This window comes from Scardinius erythrophthalmus (genome assembly GCF_964197995.2).
Source record: "Scardinius erythrophthalmus genome assembly, chromosome: 2".
NCBI classification, from domain to species: Eukaryota; Metazoa; Chordata; class Actinopteri; order Cypriniformes; family Leuciscidae; genus Scardinius; species Scardinius erythrophthalmus.
The window spans coordinates 55220212-55240015 of record NC_138222.1 but is presented as its reverse complement, the minus strand read 5'-3'; the positions used below and the strand labels follow the sequence as shown (position 1 = coordinate 55240015).

The 19804-nt window shown below is 38.9% G+C and overlaps 2 protein-coding genes across 4 annotated transcripts; one reads left to right on the top strand and one right to left on the bottom strand.

The window, feature by feature from the left end:
* The first annotated feature begins 71 nt into the window (after positions 1-71).
* On the top strand, positions 72-13778 carry man2b2 (mannosidase, alpha, class 2B, member 2). Of its 2 annotated transcripts, none has more exons than XM_081353870.1 (20): positions 72-280; positions 367-513; positions 1975-2080; positions 2267-2439; positions 3323-3438; positions 4035-4212; positions 4315-4513; positions 4603-4793; positions 6388-6577; positions 6790-6926; positions 7118-7395; positions 7784-7975; positions 8900-9143; positions 9239-9349; positions 9463-9655; positions 11106-11252; positions 11400-11506; positions 11691-11811; positions 11931-13039; positions 13232-13778. In XM_081353870.1, the coding sequence occupies exons 1-19, from the start codon at positions 149-151 to the stop codon at positions 12017-12019; spliced, it is 3051 nt and encodes a 1016-aa protein (XP_081209996.1). In that variant the 5' UTR covers positions 72-148; the 3' UTR covers positions 12020-13039; positions 13232-13778. The 2 variants fall into 2 exon arrangements, with proteins under 2 accessions (XP_081209996.1, XP_081209995.1); XM_081353869.1 differs by lacking the exon at positions 13232-13778 and having other exon boundaries at positions 11931-12147; positions 12434-12510.
* A 190-nt stretch (positions 13779-13968) lies between these two features.
* Positions 13969-19603, bottom strand: LOC308683415 (uncharacterized protein). Of its 2 annotated transcripts, XM_081353886.1 has the most exons (8): positions 19589-19603; positions 18058-18120; positions 17205-17347; positions 16971-17117; positions 16252-16305; positions 15917-16072; positions 15261-15383; positions 13969-15155 (listed from the first exon to the last, which is right to left on the bottom strand). In XM_081353886.1, the coding sequence occupies exons 2-8, from the start codon at positions 18089-18091 to the stop codon at positions 15117-15119; spliced, it is 696 nt and encodes a 231-aa protein (XP_081210012.1). In that variant the 5' UTR covers positions 18092-18120; positions 19589-19603; the 3' UTR covers positions 13969-15116. The 2 variants fall into 2 exon arrangements, with proteins under 2 accessions (XP_081210012.1, XP_081210013.1); XM_081353887.1 differs by lacking the exons at positions 18058-18120; positions 19589-19603 and adding an exon at positions 17442-17570.
* Between the last annotated feature and the right edge of the window lie 201 nt (positions 19604-19804).

The window sequence follows — 19804 nt, the reverse complement described above, 5'->3', positions numbered from 1 at the left end:
TTAATACATTTTAAGTGGAAATGGTGAAGCTCCAATCCGAGCACAGCGAATGAAATAGGAAGTAAAAGTGCGCATGCGCACGTGCTCACATGCAGTCATAAGACTCTGAAAACACAGGTTATGGTGTTCCGATAATCCTGTTGTGGCGATGATGATGTTTTTATCTTTATTTCTCGGTTTACTGCTCATGACAGTCTCTGAAAACGATGCGGTTGAGAAGATTCAAGCTTTCGTCGTTCCTCACAGTCACATGGATGTTGGCTGGGTGTACACGGTCCAGGTAAAACGCAGATTTCGATTTTAAATGACTTGTGTGTTTCCGTGAGTGGAGCTGTCTGTCAGTGTTGCCAAACTTTTCTGTCGTAGGAGAGCATGCACGCGTATGCCGGCAATGTGTACAGCAGTGTAGTGGAAGAGCTGTCAAGAGTCAAAAGCCGCAAATTCATCGCAGTTGAACAGGAGTTTTTCCGACTCTGGTGGGTGAATGTGGCATCAGATTGGCACAAGAAACAGGTAAGGACTGACTGATGTCTTGTTGGGTGTTTTAGTTTTTATTATTATTAAATAATGTGGGTTACCTTTAAACTCAAGGAAGAAGTTTTCTAACTTGGGGCCACAAGGGAGTAATAGGGGTGTCCGTGGAAAAGAGACAAACTTTGGAAATAAATAAATGTAAGAATATATAACTTAAATAGTAGAAATAAAATTAAAATAAATAAATGAATGAGTAAAATAAATAAACTTTTTAAATTATAAAAATTTAATCTAAAAACAGACTTGTAACATTTCATGTGTTTTGGCCTTTCATTTACACCACAACGGCGCTTTGGGGACCTGAAAATGCAAACCTTTGAAAATGGGTTTTAAATTGCACGTTTTTAAAACCGATACAGTTATTGCCTTTGTGTAAACTACAAAAAAAAAGCGAATTTGTGAAAACGGTGATGTCAGAGCCTGGCCACTCCCTATTAAGTCCTATTGTACCGAATTTTGGTTGTAGTTCCACCAGAGGTCCACTGGGGGCGATCGCCCATGAGTGCAGAATGAATGGGAGTCTATGGGGCTAGACGGCTAAATTTGTCTCTTTCACCCGATTGCCGTTGAGAAATCTCAGATTCGATTGTAGGTTTTGCAAGTTCGACATGGGTTATAGGTCGAAAGTTGAATGAACGAGTACTTATGTCCTTTCAATTTCTTACTGGTTGAGTTGTTGTTGCCCATAACACGCTAGCATTCTGCTAATGAACGCTGATTGGTCAGTGAAGGACTGATTACGACCAGAGATACCGCTTGATGGCATCGTGGCATCCGAAGCCGCGGGACCAGAAACAAACAAAACAAAAACTCTTCTAGCACATGTATTTACCTGTGTCAGCTGTGTTGTCAATGCCTCGAGAGAAAAGAAAGTGCAGAGCGTGAAAGCACCAAAGTGACTGAAGGATTGCCGTAAAGCAGTATCTCTGGTCGAACGCTGTGTATGACGTCATTGACATTTTAAAAGACTTTTTAAAGCAAATAATTGACTCTAAAAAATCTAACACCCAGCAATGTGTAATTTCTTTGCATCTCCTTTTGAATACAGCATTCAAATTACTAGACAAAAAATTATATCCTGAGTAAAGTGGATTTTGATGGGTATAGCGCCATAGACCTCCATTCATTCTGCACTCGTCCTGTGAGCGCCCTCATAATGGAACCAGAGTGGAACTGCAACCAGTTCAGAAGCCGGAAGTTTACTGAGAGTGGAACTTCTCTCCTTATTAGACATTCTCTGGTGATGTCATGCACATGTGTAAAGCAGTCTATAGGCGCATCGTTTTTCTTTACAACGTGACATCGCCAACTACTGGCCTGACATGAATAATACAGCGTTTTTAGTCATTTTCACAGATCCATGTGAATGGGGATCATTTTGACAACACATCTAAAAGATTGAAAACCCCTGGTTTAAGGTGACTTGTTTTTACCTGTCAGGTGAGACAGCTGCTGCTCGAGGGTCGTCTGGAGTTCATAATTGGTGGTCAGGTGATGCATGATGAAGCAGTGACAGATGTGGATGATGCCATTCTTCAACTCACAGGTGTGTGACTGTGAACCCAACACTTACAAATGAAACTGTAGAGTATGTGATTTTGCCATGGTAAAGTGATGCTGACAGATGGCTTTACCATTAAATGATTACCATATGTATGTAACATCATGGCATTTACACAGTACTATGGTATTAGTGTTGCATATAGTTACCCCATCTCTGTCTGACTTGTAGAGGGTCATGGTTTCTTGTATGAGACTTTTGGCGTTCGGCCACGTTTTGCGTGGCATGTTGATCCGTTTGGTGCGTCGGCCACCACCCCCATCCTCTTTGCCCTCGCCGGGTTTGACGCTCACCTCATCTCTCGCATCGACTACGACCTTAAAGATGACATGCAGAAAAAAAAGGTTGTACTTTTGCGTCAGTGGTTTGTACTTTATTTATTGTGGGAAATATGTTTTATACACCAATGAGCCAAAACATTATGACCACCTTCTTAATATGCTGATGGTCCACCGCTCTGACACACAGAGGCATGAAGTCTACGAAACCCCTGAAGGTGTCCTGTGGTGTCTGACATCAAGACATTAGCAGCAGATCCTTCAAGTCCTGTAGGTTGCGAGTGGATCAAACTTGTTTGACCAGCACATCTCACTGATGCTCAGTTGGATTGAGATCTGGAGAGTTTGGAGGCCGAGCAACATCTAGAACTCTTCATCATGTTCCTCAAACCATTCCTCAACAATGTGTGCCGTGAGTCAGGTGCTTTATCCTGCTAAAAGAGCCACTTCCACCAGGGAACACCAGTGTCAAGAAGGGATGTATCTGAACTGGAAAAATCTTTAGGTTTGTGGCAAATGTCTAATTTGCGTCCACATGAATGGCCGGACCCAGGGTTTCCCAAATCATCTCACTCCCTCCAGCGGCTTGTCGTCGTCCCACAGTGATCCTGGTGCCGTCACAAGCCTTGCCGTTTCAGAGATACTCTTGCCGTATCAATTTGGCCCCTGTCAGAGTCGCTCAGATCTTTATTCCTGCCCATATCTCCTAGACTCCTACATCCAACATGTTGATTATGAGAACTGATTGTTTGCTTTCCATCTAATCTACCCAGACCTTAATATGTGGCCTTGTTAGGAGATGATCAACGATATGCGCTTCACCTGTGACTGCTCATAATGTTTTGGCTCATCACTGTACATGAGTGCAGCGCTACATATTTAGTTTTCAGAGTGCCTCTTAAATTATGATACATTGGTACATGTGATAATAATGCAACTGTATTTGTAGAATTTGCAGTTTGTGTGGAGAGGTTCTCCCTCCTTAAAGGAAAAACAAGAGATATTCACACACACCATGGACCTGTTCAGCTACTGCACACCATCATACCTCCCGTTCTCTAACAGGTAACGTCCAGTAACGTTTTTTATTTTTATTTTGTAACACCTCTTTTGTGATTTCTCCATTTTTCTTGCCGTTTGGGGTGAGTAATATTTTTTTTAAAGAAATGTAACAAGGATGCATTAAATAGTGACCATAAAGACAATTATAATGTTACAAAAGATTTATATTTTAAAATAAATGCTGTTCTTACTATTCATTAAATAATCCTGAAAGAAATGTGTCACGGTTTCCACAAAAATATTAAGCATCACAACTGTTTTCAACATTGATAATAATAATAATAAATGTTTCTTGAGCAGCAAATCAGCATATTAGAATGATTTCTGAAGGATCATGTGACGCTTAAGACTGGAGTAATGATGCTGAAAATTCAGCTTTACCATCACAGGAATAAATTGCTTTTTAAAACTCAAATAGAAAACCGTTTTTTTACTTATTTACAGCCTTGGTGAGCATAAGAGACTTCTTTCAAAAACATTAAAAAACCTTACCAACCCCAAAATATTGCATGATAGTATATAAAAGTGTATGTGTTAAACAAAAAGCATTAAAAAAAATGTTTGAAGGTGCTTTAAAAATTGATGGTGGTTGATTCCAGGTCTGGGTTTTACTGGAATGGTGTTGCCTTGTTTCCGAACCCTCCTAAGGATGGCATATACCCTAACATGAGTCTGCCAGTGACCAAGGAAACTGTAGAGCTGTATGCACAGACCATGGTGGACAACATCAGAATGAGGGCCCAGTGGTTTAGAACCAGCCATGTTCTCTGGCCTTGGGTCAGTTTAGCTCCATCATCCTGCAATGCTAACTTGCGCATTGTTTCTTTTATATATTCACTCATTAGGATTACAGTTTAAAAGGATATGTTGTATTTACAGGGTTGTGACAAGCAGTTCTACAATGCATCAGTGCAATTCACGAACATGGATTTTTTAATGAACTACATTAATGCACACAGTGACAAGTATGGAGTTGCAGTTCAGTACGCCACTCTAAAGGACTATTTTCAGACGGTGCACCAAACAAATCTTTCCTGGGATGTGAGGGAAAACCAAGACTTCCTCCCTTACTCAACAGGTTTTCCCAACAGCTACTTCTATAATTGTGATTACTGCATTTCTGAATGACAAAATGGTCCTGAATGGTCTTTTATCCTGGTTTCCTAGAACCGTTTCAGGCCTGGACTGGGTTCTATGGTTCCCGAAATATTCTGAAAGGAGTAGCCAGACGAGCGAGCGCCCTCCTGTATGCAGCGGAGTCTCTCTTCACTAGATACCGCATCAGATACCCAGAAGGCCCGGTTCAGAGAGAGTGGGCTCTAGACAAACTCAAGGCCCTGCGATGGGCTGTCTCTGAGGTGCCTGGTTTTTAACTTATCTTGGTGTGCCACAATCATTTCCATGTGGTCAACTTTAGGTAGAGTGGCATTCGCAAATTACATCTAATAAGTTGCAATGACTTTTTATAATAAATGTATTTCATTAAAGATGCCGTAAGCGATTTCTGAGATTTTTGAGAAACACTGTTGATATTTGATATCAGCCCAAACAAACACACCCCTCACTTCATTGCTCTGAAATTCATGAACACTCAGTGCAAGAGTGAATGTCTCTTTATCATTAGGGTGACCATATTCCAGGACATGTCCGGCCGGGTTTTCGAGATCGCCCAAAATATCCGGGATTCGGCTTTTGCTTTCTCGTCGCCATTCATTTTGTTTACATGCACACCTTTTGATTCAATAGGACTGAATCTGAATGTAGTGTTTACATGAACGCTAAACAAGTGATCGGTTGATGTGCGTTTTAGCATTGCTAAGAAAATTCCTGTGTTTTCGTCTTGGTCGGGATCCTTGTGAAGCAGAATGCATGACCCGCAAAGCTGGCACGTACGTGTCAGTGTCAAATAATGTAATAATGCAAACATAATGAATGGTGACTGTAGAAAGCAAAAGCCGAATCCCGGGCATTTTGGGCGATCTCGAAATCCTGGCCAGACATGTCCTGGTTAAACAGGACGTATGGTCACCCTATTTATCATACACTGTACACCTGAAAAAATGTTGGGGTAGGGTGCTCGGTTTGTTTTGGTGATTTCAAATATCAACACTGACCAAAAGTGTTTTTCACAAACTACTGATCCCACCTTTAATTTAAGTCTACCCTACTCAAACCAATTCATTATTTTGAGCATAATAGGATTTAGTGTGGCTGAAGTGAAGCAAAATAATGCTTGGCGAAAAATAAAGTAAAGATGATGAATGAACAACAAGGAAGAACAAAAACAGTACACAAGAGTAAATACAAGCAAGAGTTGGTTGTTAGTTGCCACGAGCTCTAGACAACAGCATATCTTAGTTCTGTTAAAAAGAGCAAAACCAGTGTTACTCACGTATAAAGCAAAAAGAACGTAACCTAGCGTCTGTTTTCAGGTCTTCCCGCTTCGGTCTCTCCGGCACTGGAAAGCTTTTCTAATATTAACGCGGGTCCTAAACCTCTTGACTGATCATAGCCCTTTTTCCCCAGCTTTTCTCTTTTGTAATGTCTCTCAGCCATTTCTCTTTTCTACAAAGTCTTTCTTCAAATCTCCCTCTTGCTCACTCTCTGTCCTCCCCCATCATGAGTAGACACGCACCCTACTGCTGATTGGCTCACTCTCCTCCAACATGAGTGGACACGCCCCCTACTGCTGATTGGCTCACTCTCCTCCCCCAACATGAGTAGACACGCCCCCTACTGCTGATTGGCTACAAGTGTGTTGTGCTGCTTGGTCCAATCCACTTTTAACAGCGCTTCTCAGAAATCACTTACTGCACCTTTAATATTTACCTAGTACTAAATTCCTTTCTCTCATGAAGTAGGCCCAAATCAAACATTATCCCTCTATGATATTAATGGTTTGCATATGACAAGACATGATTTGACTAGCCATTATCTGGTCTGACATGCCAGGTTCAGCATCATGATGGCATCACAGGGACAGAATCCCCCAAAGTGGCTGATATGTATATGGAGCATCTCATGCAAGGCATGATGGGAGCTGAGGAACTCTTGGCAGCCATTTTCTTGCTACCACAGACCATCAAACTTTCCAATGACATCCATCACCCACCCCGAACCAGACCCTCCACAGAGAAGACGGGTATATTTCTATATTTAGATTTGAATCTTTTCTTTTCTGCACTTGGATATTCTCTGCCCAAAGACATCTTTATCTTTGCCTGTTAATTGTAATGGATTTATATTTTAATAAATTTGCCAGCACTAGTATCAATATTAATAGTCATCAATATTAAAATATTGGTTGATCATGGGTCTAATAATCTAATTTTTTTCTTTTTTTTGTGGTTTCAGACTCAGAAAATGTTCTTGAACAGCATATCATCGTGTACAACCCTCTAGCCTGGAACATTTCAACATATATTAATATTTCTGTGCCATATGCAATGGCAGTTGTGCTTGACGATTATGGAAAGGCAGCACCGGCTCAGGTACCAAAACATAATCTGTGCATATTCCGTTCTCAATGTGTATACACTGATCATTTAGTTCAGTATTTTCAGAGTTTTTCTTTTTAATATTCAGATTTCATATTCTTTCTCTTTATTCCAGTCATTGCTTCTATCATGACATGTCGTCATCTGTTGTTTCAACTGATAACAAACTCAATAATTCACTGCAGATCCAGCAATCGATGGAGTCTTCCACCGACTACGATCTGTTCTTTGTTGTTGAGCTGGGTGGACTCCAGTACAGAAAGTACATTGTGCAGTTCCCACAATCCCACTGTGACGCTGAGTCTGCGTGTGGGGCGACTCATGTGGCCAGAGTTGTGAAATTTAAGAAGAAGAATGTGAGCCAGTGGAAGAATACGGGAAGGAAGTTGTTACCAGTGCTGAATGAGTGCTACAAACTGATGTTTGACCAAGAGACAAACCTTCTGCACAGCATCACAGACCGGCAAGTGTGTTTCATGTGTCTAAAGGCTGATTTATACTTCTGCGTCGGACCTACGGCGGAGCCTCTACGCTGTAGGCAACGCATTGGTTTTCATTTATACTTTGCGTCGGTGTCCGCGTTCACGTGCGCAGAGGGAGCATGTGAAACCCGAGGGAGCGGTCCTAGCAGACCAATCAGAGCGCTTGCGTCCGCGTAGAGTTGACGCGTTGTTACATTTTTGGAGAGATGCACGTCAGGGTACGCCGAAGGGTACGCGCGCTACACACAGCCTACGACGTAGCTACGGCGTAAGTTCGACGCAGAAGTATAAATTGGGCTTAAGTCACCACAGTTTTGTTCAATGGAACATTTGAAAATGTAATTTCGGACCTTGCCTATCCAATTACAGGTGCAAAAAGATGAGAGTTCGAGTACAGCAGGACTTCTGGGAGTATGAGGCCAACGGGGACATTCACTCTGGGCCGATCTCAGACAACTACATCTTCACTGCCAACGGCTCTGCTGTTCCTGCATACAAATCTGTGGCCATGGAGATTGTGCCGGGGAAGATAGTTTCAGAGATACGTCAGTATTTCTACAGGTGAAAGAAAAGATGTTCTTTGAGATCCGTAATCTATTATGTCTGTCTGTTTTTAGGGCTGTTGTTCTCCTTGAAATACAAGTAAACAATGTTTTCCTTTATTTAAATAGCGATGTGACATTCAATTTCTAGTCGATACAGTTAGCTAATAAGTATTTTCATGTTGAGGCTGATAACCGAGAAATGGTCGATATTTAAATTCTATACTATTTCGTCTAAATAATTTAAAAGTAAAACACTAAAAACTACAATTAGTTGTTTTAAATGCTACAAAGCGAATTTAGGCATCATAACATTCTAATGTACAGTATGAAAAAAATATATATTTGTTTTGCTTAAGAATGTATTTTACAGTGTTTTAAAGATTAAGGTAAGGTAATCTAAATGTAAAATTATAGGAAATAATCTTGCACAATTAAAAATCCAAAATAGATAATAAGATCCAAGAGATACCAATAAATAGAAAAATCAATAACTCGTGTTATAACAAAATGTCATAACTCAAAATGACAGGATATTTTCTGGTGATGTATTGCAGACTTAGCCAATCATTCTTTTTTGATAGTCCATTACACTCGGATGCACGTCATTCATGCATTTGTCCTGTTGTCGATAGACTCAAGTGTGTGGAGTATGTCAGAAACTAAACTGAATCTGTGAACTGTATTTGGTGTAGACAGCATCAGTGATTATAATGGGTTCTACTTGCATTTGACATGGTGTGACGCTCACATCCAGTGAAGGCAAATGTCCGGCGTTAAGCGACTGACACCAGTGGGCTTATGGTGCACTTATATGCCAAAAGATCAAGGCAAATTCAATTTCTCATGTCATGACCCCTTTAAACACCTCTCACATTTTCTCCAGAAACCTAAAAATCTAGTAGTAGTTCTCAGAGCTAAAGTGTGACTGTTCTCTCTGCAGGGAGGAGGAAGACAAGAACCACACTTACTCGGTGGTCACCAGAGTGCCGGTAGGGTTTCAGGGTCGGCTGGCGTGCTTCAGACTGGAGCAGAGCTATAAAGTGGGACCCCTAGAGGTGAACCGAGAGACTGTGTTCAGAACCCGCACGAGTCTGCAGAACAACCGAACACTGTTTACTGACAACAATGGCTACCAGATGATGAAAAGGACATTCAAGAGCTTCGTCAACAACACAGTCTCCCGTGTAAGGATGCTTGACCATTAAGATTCATAAATTATATTGCACTTTTGATCCCCATCTTTTTTACACGTAGATCTGTTGTGTGTTTACGTGCACAGAACTACTACCCAATGGTACGAGCGGCTTACATAGAAGATGATTCCAGCAGACTTGTGTTCCTCAGTGAAAGAGCTCATGGAGTGGCCAGCCTGAGTCAGGGTCAACTAGAAGTGAGGGCTTCGCACATACTTGGCACAGTTGTGTCAGTCTCTTAGGCCTTTCCCAGCAATTTACTATCTAAAAGTACCATTTGTATTCTGTGCATTCTTTGTCTGTGTATCAGGTGATGCTTCATAGACGGCTTTGGAACAACCAGGAGTGGAATCTGGGTTATAACCTGACTCTCAATGACTCCTCTGTGGTGCGGCCAGTTCTTTGGATGATGCTGGGATCCCCTGCTGCAATATCATCCATCTACCAACAGGAGGCACTAGAGCTGCAGCACAGACCAGTGGTTATGCCTATTGACCAACCGCGTGAGTTTGCAGATATGCAGGCATTTCTAGACTAGGTTTTTAATCTCAGCCCCTGTATCTGTAAAAAAATAATTCCCTCAAAGTTCGAGTTATAATCCTTGCAAGAGCACAATTATAAACAGAACAAGGCCATGAAAGCGGACTAGTGAGTAGATGAGTTTACCTGTTCGGCTGAAGACGTTTAATGTCCCCAACAACCTCTGTAGTCCCATTTAGCCAATGGTTAGCATTAGCTTGCATCATATAAATGACATTTAAACATGAAACTATCTTGAGCTTGTTTTCACCACAGACCTTATTTCAAGCATTTAGCCAAAAAACCCTTGACTTCAGGACGATGGAACAGGAAGAGCAAAAATGCAAACTCATTTCCAGGTTTTGGCCTACAAAAATATGTCATCCCTGCACCACTCAACAGTTTGCTCCACTTTCCTTTCATCCAAACACTGTCCATTTCAGTGAAATCACAAAATGACATGCATTCAAATACTCACTATTACGAATGTACAACTACTAACAAACTATGGAATAAAAATAGAAAAGGAAAAGGAAATTGTGACTTTTTACCTCACAATTGACCATATGCACGAAACGCTCTTTAAGAACTTGCAAGATCTAAACTTGCAGCTTGAACAGCTTCAATAGTGTAATACTTAGTTTATAATCAGAATATAGTCACTTAGTCAGGCCTAGCATTAATTTATTACTTTTTCTCGTAATTGCGAGTTCATATCTTGCAATTCAGACTTTGTAACTCACAACTCTAAACCATAAAAACTTTACTTGAAATAAAATAAAATAAAAACTTGAAATAAAACTGAAATAAAAATTAAAAAAAAATTAAAAACAAACTTTTTATTTATTTATTTAAGTTAGTTGCCAAGCCAACATTTCTTGTTTACATTTAGTTTTACTCGATGTACTAAAATAACTAAAACAAAAAAAAATCATATATAGGCATATTTCAAAATGGCAAGAAAATTACTAAATCCTTAACTAAAATTAAACTGAAAACAAAAAGTATAAAATAAAAATTCTAAATATTGATAAAAACTGTTTACATTTTACAAATATTACATTTTAGCATCATCATCCAAATGTATAGAATTGTACTTAGTGCACCTACTGTTTTTTATTTTATTTTTATTTTTATCTATGGCTGTACATTTTAGTGTTTTACCTTCATGCAGTAATTCATATTTTATTAGATTTTTATCATTACCTCCCTTTTGTCTGAATTATTTGTCTTTATTATTTTTTCTGTCCCCATCCTTTATGTTTCATAATATATATAAAGAATCATACATTTTAAAAAAGTTGTCAGTTGAGCAACATTTTCAACTTTAACTTAACCTAAATAACAAAACATTTTCCATATCATTTTTGTGTGTTTCATACATTTTGGTAGACAAACAGAGACAAAGGAGTGTAAAATGTTCCCCTTGCACAGAAAAGCCACTGAATCCGAGAGAGAGATGTAGCGGCCCGTCCGTTCAGCCGGTTGTTCTGCCCCAGAACCTCCACATGCAGACCCTCAGCGTCCCTGGCTGGAACTACAGTCCTGATCACACCCAGCACCTCCACAAGCTCAGCGCAGGTGATATACAGTAGAGTACAGTACACAATACACAGTTTAACTGCCAGTATGTCTCATAACAGTTATCTGAATGTTTCTGCGCTGTGTGGAGGGATTTTCTACTTCAAACCAGAAGCTATATTCTAAATGTATATGTTGTTGTCCTAGGTGGAGAGAGAAAGATAGACTTTGACCGAATTCTTTTGAGGATCACACACCTGTATGAAGTAGGAGAAGACCCAGTCCTGTCACAACCCATCACTATTAACCTGAAGGTACATGAAATCTATTCATTTCTGGGGTTTAAGGTTAAGAATATTGGCAAAATAACATTTTACCCATTTATGTTTTATGTTTAAAAACAATATGTTTTGCCTTTAGTTTTTATTATATGAGAGCATGATAATGCTGTATAAGCATTGCTATTAACAGTGTTTCCATTTATTCTTATAACAACAGGAAGTTATGCAGGGCATAGGGGAAGTAACAAAAGTTCAAGAACGTTCTCTCACTGGAACGTGGAATATATCGGACCTCCTGAGGTGGAGCTGGAAAACCAATGAAAGTGTACGAAAAACAGGTGAGATTTCAAAAATCACAAATTTTGATTGATAATGTTAGATCTGCTATGGACTTTAAATATAAATTGAACAGATGTGATGATAATTGTCATTGTGTTTGTTTTTGGTCTTTTTACAGAGAAAACTGGTTTTAGTGATGTAACCCAGGACTTCAATGTGACCATTTCCCCAAAAGAAATCAGAACATTCTTCATTTACGTTCAATAGTCTTGCAGCAGCAAGTAGTTAATGAATCTTCTATGAAGATGAATTTCTGAAAATATTTCAAAATTGTCACAATGCCCTGTCAAATCTACTAAATTTCAGAAACTTCACCTGCTCGAATTTTTGATTTTGTTTATATTTTTGGTAACACTTTACAATAAGGTTCATTAATTAACATTAGTTAACTACCTTAGTTAATATTAATTTCAACATTTACTTATGTTATTAAAATCATGGTTGTATTTGTTAACATTATTTAATGTACTGTGAACTAACATGAACAAACAATGAACAGCTGGATTTTTATTAACTAACACTAACAAATATTAATAAATACTGTAACAAATGTATTGCTCATGGTTAGTTCATGTTAGTTAATACATTAACTAACGTTAACTAATGAACCTTATTGTAAAGTGTTACCATATTTTTTTCTGAAGAAAGACAAATGTAAATAGTGATGAAAGCCAAAATATTAAATGTAATGGATGTACAAAAATGTTTAGGGTCGGTAAGATTTTTTTTCATGTTTTTGAAGTCTCTTCTGCTCACCAAGGCTAGTAAAACAGCAATATTGTGAAATAATATTATAATTTAAAATAACTGTTTTCTATTTGAATATATTGCAAAATGTAATTTATTCCTGTGAGCAAAGCTGAATTTCAGCATCATTACTCCAGTCTTCAGTGTCACATGATCCTTATTATTCATGCAAAAAACATGATTCATACATGCGTAGACAGTTTCACATGCATGAAACCTAATTCACGTACCCCCAAAAAAAATTCACGTGCGTGAAAAAAAAATACATTCACAAAAAGAAATTCACGTGCACAAAATAAAATTATATATTCGTAAAATATATTTCACAAATGCAAAGCACAATTCGTAGAAATACAACTGTGCACAAAAACCTTTGAATGTTTAAAATGTACGAGTTTATCCTTGAATGTGAATGTGCAAATCGTCATTCACGTGTGTGAATCGCCTTGGTTGTGTGTGTGTGTTTTTGAGACTTTCCGAGTAGGGTATAAACCTCTATGGCAGGGTTCATCAATCTCGGTCCTGGAGGGCCGGTGTCCTGCAGAGTTTAGCTCCAACCCCAATTAAACACACCTGAACCAGCTAATCAAGGTCTCACTAGGCATACTAGAAACTTTCAAACAGGTGTGTTGGAGCTAAACTCTGCAGGGACAGCGGCCCTCCAGGACCGAGATTGGTGAACCTTGCTCTATGTATAAACGGAGGTCGGAGCAGTTGGTATTGCAGGATGTTGTGATATCATTCTTTATTCCAGTGTTTTTGGACTTGTGAGAGAGCCCTCTCCCTTGGATGAAAAGAAACCTCACACATGGATGTTCTAAGGATGCTTCACTGTAGGCACGGCACTGGACACATGGTAGCATTCAACTTTTCTTCTCTGGACAATAAACTTTCCAGATTGTCCCAGACAGTCTGACAAGGACTCATCAGAGATAATATCTTTGCACCAGCCTTCTGCTGTCCAATCCTTGTACTTCCTGCAGAATTTCAGTCTTTCCTTGATGTTTTGCTTGGAGAGAAGTGACTTTCACTAATCATATCATCAGCACATGGGAAGTGTGAATGAGTAGACAGGTGAAATGGATGGATTATAAGACCAGATTGATTGCTATAAAAGGAGGAAAGAAGTGCTCCAATCATTGTATTCTTCGGGGCCTAAGATGCATTTTGTTTGTTCGGTTCACAAATAGACGAGGGAGACACATTCCCGTTTACACTTGGTGTTTTAAACCGTCTCTTTTGTCCACTTCTGTCCTGATTTCTCCGAGGGGAGGGTATTTGTAGATAAATGTATGTTTTTTTGTTTTTTTTTTTAGTGGCAATACAACCCAAATACCTCTTTGGTTATTAGTCTAAATCAACTAAAATAATTACTTTTATTGCTTTAAAACAAATCAAAATCAAACATTCATGAAGGATCTTTATTGCAGAACCAGATGTGAAAGCAGGGGGTATAAAGAAACAGCAATTTTGTATAAGTGCCATTCAACCTTTTGGCCGCCATACAGATGGCCATAAGGAACACGTTTGAAAGCTTATGAAGAATCTTTGGTACAGTGGAGAGGAAAGCCTCATTGCTATCACTACACTACAACACAGGCTACTATATGGTGAGAATTTCTGCCAATACATTTAAGTAGGGGTGAATTAAGGGTGATTGGGGCAGTTTTTGAATTTATGTCTCGTTTAAGGTTACTTGCCATAAATTAAAAAACATCATCCCAACACATGATACATTTCTGTAATACTGAAGATGTTATAAGATGTTAAGTTTATATTATAATGAAAGGATGCATTACATAACACATGTAACCTTCACAAACCTTTTATGAAAACATGAATATAGTATATTACTGCAACAAGATTCGTGTAAAAAATGTAAACTATTTTCTATTTTTTGTAATGTTTCTATTGTCAGAATTAGGTTGTTTAATTTTAGCATATAAGTTCATGCACATTTTGTGGTTGATTAGGGGTTGCACAAATGAAGAGGTTAGGAAACACCAATTTAGAGCATACACAATGGTTATATTTTGCAAGGTTAATAATTCTCTTAATTAGCAAAGCCTTTAAGAACTGTCCCAATCACCCAAAATAATGCTGTCCCATCCACCCAAACTTATATGTCCCAATCACCCTTCATTCACCCTAAGACACCATGAAGACTGTATTACGATGCACAGAAATCTACACAGGAAAAAAAAATAGGCCTAAATGTTCTGTAAAAGGCTTTATTTGTTCAGATTTCACATTTTGTGTTGTAAGGCTGAGAGAGAGAGCGATCTGAGTCGCCTCCATGAGTTGATCTATTGAAGATTTAATTTATACACTTGTTCATTTAGAAAAAGGACTACAGTCTGCACATTGAATTAAAAGACTAACGTTAACATCATATTTGGGTTGTTTTCATGCTCTTAAAATATTATGTTGAGATATTATAGTGATGTGTTTTATAATGATATAATGTCTTAATGTATCTGATAATGTGTCCAAAACATAAGTTTTATTAGTATTATTAGATAAAATTACGTCTTTTTAGGTGCACACACTCTCACTTTCACTGTGGAGCTGTGGGTGGCATCATGGCGATGACAGGCTGAAAAAGACAGAAACGGTTTACAATCGAGAACTCTGCATCATATTTCACATCATTCGTTCTGGTCGCCAACATGGCAAGGTTTATGAAATGAGCATCGCTTACCACATGAGATCTGGCAGTGCAGCAGGGAATCACCTTGCAACAGTACGCGGCGAGAGTGAGAGAGAGAGCGATCTGAGTCGCCTCCATGAGTTGATCTATTGAAGTCAGATAATCGAATCCCTGCTGTGTGAGTAAGGAGGGTAAACGATATATAAATCATTTAATGGCAAATATTTCATAATCAAGTAATTGCTGTTTTGTCAATCCCCGAGTCCTAGAGCTTCTGTTTACCAACCCTGATGTGTGAGTTGATAAATGTTTATATGTGAATTAAATCTGTTCATCATATAAAGTGACTGAGCCTCTTCAGAAAATTTGGACTAAACCGCTCAATTCATATGAATTAGTTTTATGATCTCTTTATGAACCTTTTGAAGCGTCAAAGTGGTAGTTGCATAGCTGTCAATGGAGCGACAGAAAACTCAGATTTCATCAAAAAGATCTTCATTTGTGTTTTGAAAATTAACAACATGAGGGTTAGTAATTAATGACAGAATGTTTGGGAGAACTTTCCCTTTAATTTCTACATTTAGAAACCGTTTCAGTTAAGTTTTTGCTTTCCCACATCCAGTATGGAGAGCATTATTTTCAAAGGAGAACAGCATACAGTGACAATAATAGCATTGACATTTACTCTGTAAAACAGTTTAGCTTACCTCTAAAAGTATACATGCGTTGTTTTCAGAAATTGTCTCGTTATAATGGTAGTAAAGCCAGCAGGCACCAGGGTATACATGTTGATGAGCCGTGGAGAGGAGACAGAAAGTATATGTCACACATGTGACCACCTGCATCCCCAAACATGCCTTGAGCTGTTAAGAAATAAAATGACACACATAAGCTCAGAAATGCTTATTTCCTGACACGTTCTGAATGGGTACTCAAAATTTCAGTGGGTTCATTCTACGTATAGAGAATAACTAGCATGATGACACTTTTTTAATATGAAATTTCCTTTTTTTTTTGTAGCCATGTGTCCAGATACTCTTACTGTTGGTAGGTGGAGTTTCTGCGCTGCTATCGCCACACTGCCAGCAACAATGCCCTGTTTAAGGAAATTTAACATAGTGTTACACCAGGGATGAGCAACTTCTGTCCTGAAGGGTCACTGTCCTGCAGAGTTTAGCTCCGCCTCCAACCCTAATCAAACACCTGAACGAGCTAATCAATGGCTGCATCTGAAATCGCATAATTCATAGTAGGCGAAAAACAGTATGTGACAAAACACTCATGTCCGAATACACAGTATAGGCTACTCATAAAAGAGTAGAGAAAAAGTACCCTGATGACCAGTGAGATTCTAAAGTGTGCATTATGGACACTTTATCCCATGAGGCCACAGGAGAGGATTTGTGAATCACAGTGAGCAACGCAACTGACCCTGGTGTCACATGATAATGTGTGGCGAATGTAGTTTGTCCGATTACATTCATACTAGAGTAGCCTACACACACACACATTTTTTTTTAACAATCGTTAAGTAATTACTTTTTATTAAGCGATTTCAGACGCAGCCAATGTCTCCAGTCAGAAAGCAGGTGAGAGAAAGAGTTTTTATCAGGGTCACAGCAGCAGGACATGAACCAGGTATTGGAACAGCTTAAATTGGTTAAGACCAGCTAACCAACTTAAAATTGCTTTTAAGCAGGATTATTAAATAGGCTATGTAAAAAATAAATAAAAAAGTAATTACAGTTAAAATACACTTACAACGAAGGAAAACGCTAGCAAGATGGTGTCTGTCATCCATTCAAAAGACATTCTGAAATCATACGGATATCTGTGTTCAAAAGACATTCCTATAAAAACCGGAATTCTGCAACCAATGAAGAAGACAGTCAGCGCGATCTCCGTCACCTGTGGATCATGAGACATGCAACTCTTCAGTAGTGGACGTGTTTCACAACACATTGTATTCTACTTTGACGCGAACTTTACGTGTACCCCTAAAATCTTGGGCTCTGCCTCCAGGTATTTGTATTTTTGACGTGGGTTCTTCTGGAAAGTAACTTCCACTAACGTCCCCGCTTCGCCTGAATCGCTCGCGCTCTGCGCTGCAACATCCGACACATCTGCCTCGGGTTCGCCTGAGGAACAGCGTCAGAAGAAGTCTCCGATCAGTCCAGGTTCGGTTGTTGCAAATAACAATATAAAATACACATTATTTATAAGATATCTTACTCGTCATTTTCTTCGGCTGGTCTCTATGCGTTCAAATAATAGTTATATTATATTGCGGCCCAAATCCCTGAAAAAGACTCCGTTATGGGGTTTTCGGAATGTCTCCAGTAGCACCTCAATGCAGTACACAAGATCCGAGGGGAGGAGTCGGATCATATATAAGGGGTGGAGATTGGTAGGTTTAGGGGTGGAGATGGGTAGGTTTAGGGGTGGGTTTAGGGATCAGGGGGTGGAGATTGGTAGGTTTAGGTATGTAAGGTGGGAGGAGTTGGATTTTATCCGACTCCTCCCCCCGGATTTTATGCTCTGCAGTGAGGATCTCAATGTTTCCGCCCTTCTCCCGTCTGGAGCTTACGGAGGTTATACAAACTTGGCAGTCAATTATAACATTTAACCGTTACAATTTACCCAGCTAACAAAACTAAGTGACTGTTACATTACATAACGTAATGTAATCATGGTTTCGTCATGTAAACGGAAAAGTGAAATTCCTGGATCATTCTTCTTGAATCAGTTGGTAATTTTTATATTTATTTATACTACAGGGCCGTTGAATGCTTGAATCTGATTGGTTGACGAACGTTCTAAGGTGTGCATTATTTTCAGGGAAACGTACAGCTAAAGTAGTTCCAGGCAGGTCTTGACCGCATTACAGTTCCATATCACTTCGCGTAGTCAACTGTAATAATGGAAAATAGGATACAATTCATAACAAGAAAAAACATTTAGCCGCATGTGCTTGATCTGCAATTTTCACAATCAATGGAAACATGCAGTTTTATTTTAATAAATAAAGTATATTCCTATATAATCAATAGAAAATTAAACTGAATATAGGCTAAATAAATGGATAGTCCTGCAGCACGGATTTTTATTGCAGATAATATAACAAATAAATAATTATTGATAGGCCTTACTTGTTAAAAGGCTTTTTTTTCATTTATTTGGCTAGTCTACTGTCATCTGTCAATAATAATAATAAAAAAAAAGAATGAACGAATTAATTAAAACGAATTGAATTAATAAATAAATAATAATTTTGACGCACATGCTTTTCTGTCTCATTATTGCAACATCTCTTTCTAATAACTGCATAAAGCCGAGCCGAGGACACTTTAAGGCCGGTTATGAATGTAATTTGATGACTGATCATGCCCAAATGCGTGTTCAGCGCGTTCAGTCTGTGTTCAAAGTCGGTGTATAAATATGCTGCGATGAAAACAGTCAGAGAATGTGTCAGCAAGTCGTGTGTCCCCAGCATAGTCTGCTATCAGTGGCTCAAACCTCCGTTACTAACTCTAAAATTACGTTTTGGAATTAGCAACGGAGGCATTGGATTAGATGCGTAAGAAATTAGTCCTACATACAAGAGCGGTTTAATGACAAAAACTTTACAAACGTCTTGAAATACATAATCTGAACAATGTTTCGAGGTGTGGTAACTGTAGTATAAGCGGAATAATTGACTTCAGGCCGTTGAATTATTAGAAAAATAATGCACACCTGAGGTGTAACGGCCACTCCGCTTTGCGTCGTGACCGCATTACCACCTCGGGTGTGCATTATTTTTCTAATAATTCAACGGCCTGTCGTCAATTATTCCTTACTTTTTTTTCTATGGGTACATGCAGTAGTTTAACCTAATTTATGTCCTCATAAAGCGACGAGTGTGTTGTACGTCACACTTAGGCTCACTATTGGCCGACGCTGGACATGTGTGTAATGCGTGTGACGTACAACCCAGAAGCGCTACGCAGTTATACTACGTGAACTAACTCGAGGCCCAGAGAGAAGGAAATGAATAGTGGAATAAAGTCGTTATTTTTGTTTGTTTTTTTGCGCACAAAAAGTATTCTTGTCGCTTTATAAACTTAAGATTGAGCCACTGTAGTCACTTGGACTACTTTGATGATGTCTTTATTAGCTTTCTGGAGATGGACAGTATACCGTACATACATTTTCAATGGAGGAACAGAAAGCTCTCGGGCTAAATCTAAAATATCTTAAACTGTGTTCCGAAGATCTTCGGAGGTCTTACGGGCTTGGAACGACATGAGGGTGAGTCATTAATGACATCATTTTCAATTTTTGGGTGAACTAACCCTTTAATCACCGTATCCCCAAGAGATAGATAAGTCCATACATACCCTTTTCATCTCCGTGCGTGCCGTAACTCTGTCTGACGCACCCACCACTAGCCTAGCTTAGCACAAAGAATGGAGGTAAATAGTTCTATATAGCTAACTGCGCCCAATAAGTGACAAAATAACACCAACATTTTCCTATTTACATGTTGTGATTTGTATAGTCACAGCGTGTACAAATAACAAGGTCACATGAGACACAGCCATCTTCTAACAGTA

Bases quoted from the DNA above. Each gene is read 5' to 3' on its own strand.
- man2b2 (XM_081353870.1), top strand. From the start codon at position 149: ATGATGATGTTTTTATCTTTATTTCTCGGTTTACTGCTCATGACAGTC. The intron at 2,081-2,266 runs GTGTGTGACTGT...TCTGACTTGTAG, and splicing joins TGCCATTCTTCAACTCACAG to AGGGTCATGGTTTCTTGTAT. The intron at 4,794-6,387 runs GTGCCTGGTTTT...CTGACATGCCAG, and splicing joins TGCGATGGGCTGTCTCTGAG to GTTCAGCATCATGATGGCAT.
- LOC308683415 (XM_081353886.1), bottom strand. From the start codon at position 18,091: ATGCGGTCAAGACCTGCCTGGAACTACTTTAGCT. The intron at 16,306-16,970 runs GTAAGTGTATTT...TTCCTTAAACAG, and splicing joins TGCTAGCGTTTTCCTTCGTT to GGCATTGTTGCTGGCAGTGT. The intron at 15,384-15,916 runs GTAAGCTAAACT...TTACTCACACAG, and splicing joins ACGCATGTATACTTTTAGAG to CAGGGATTCGATTATCTGAC.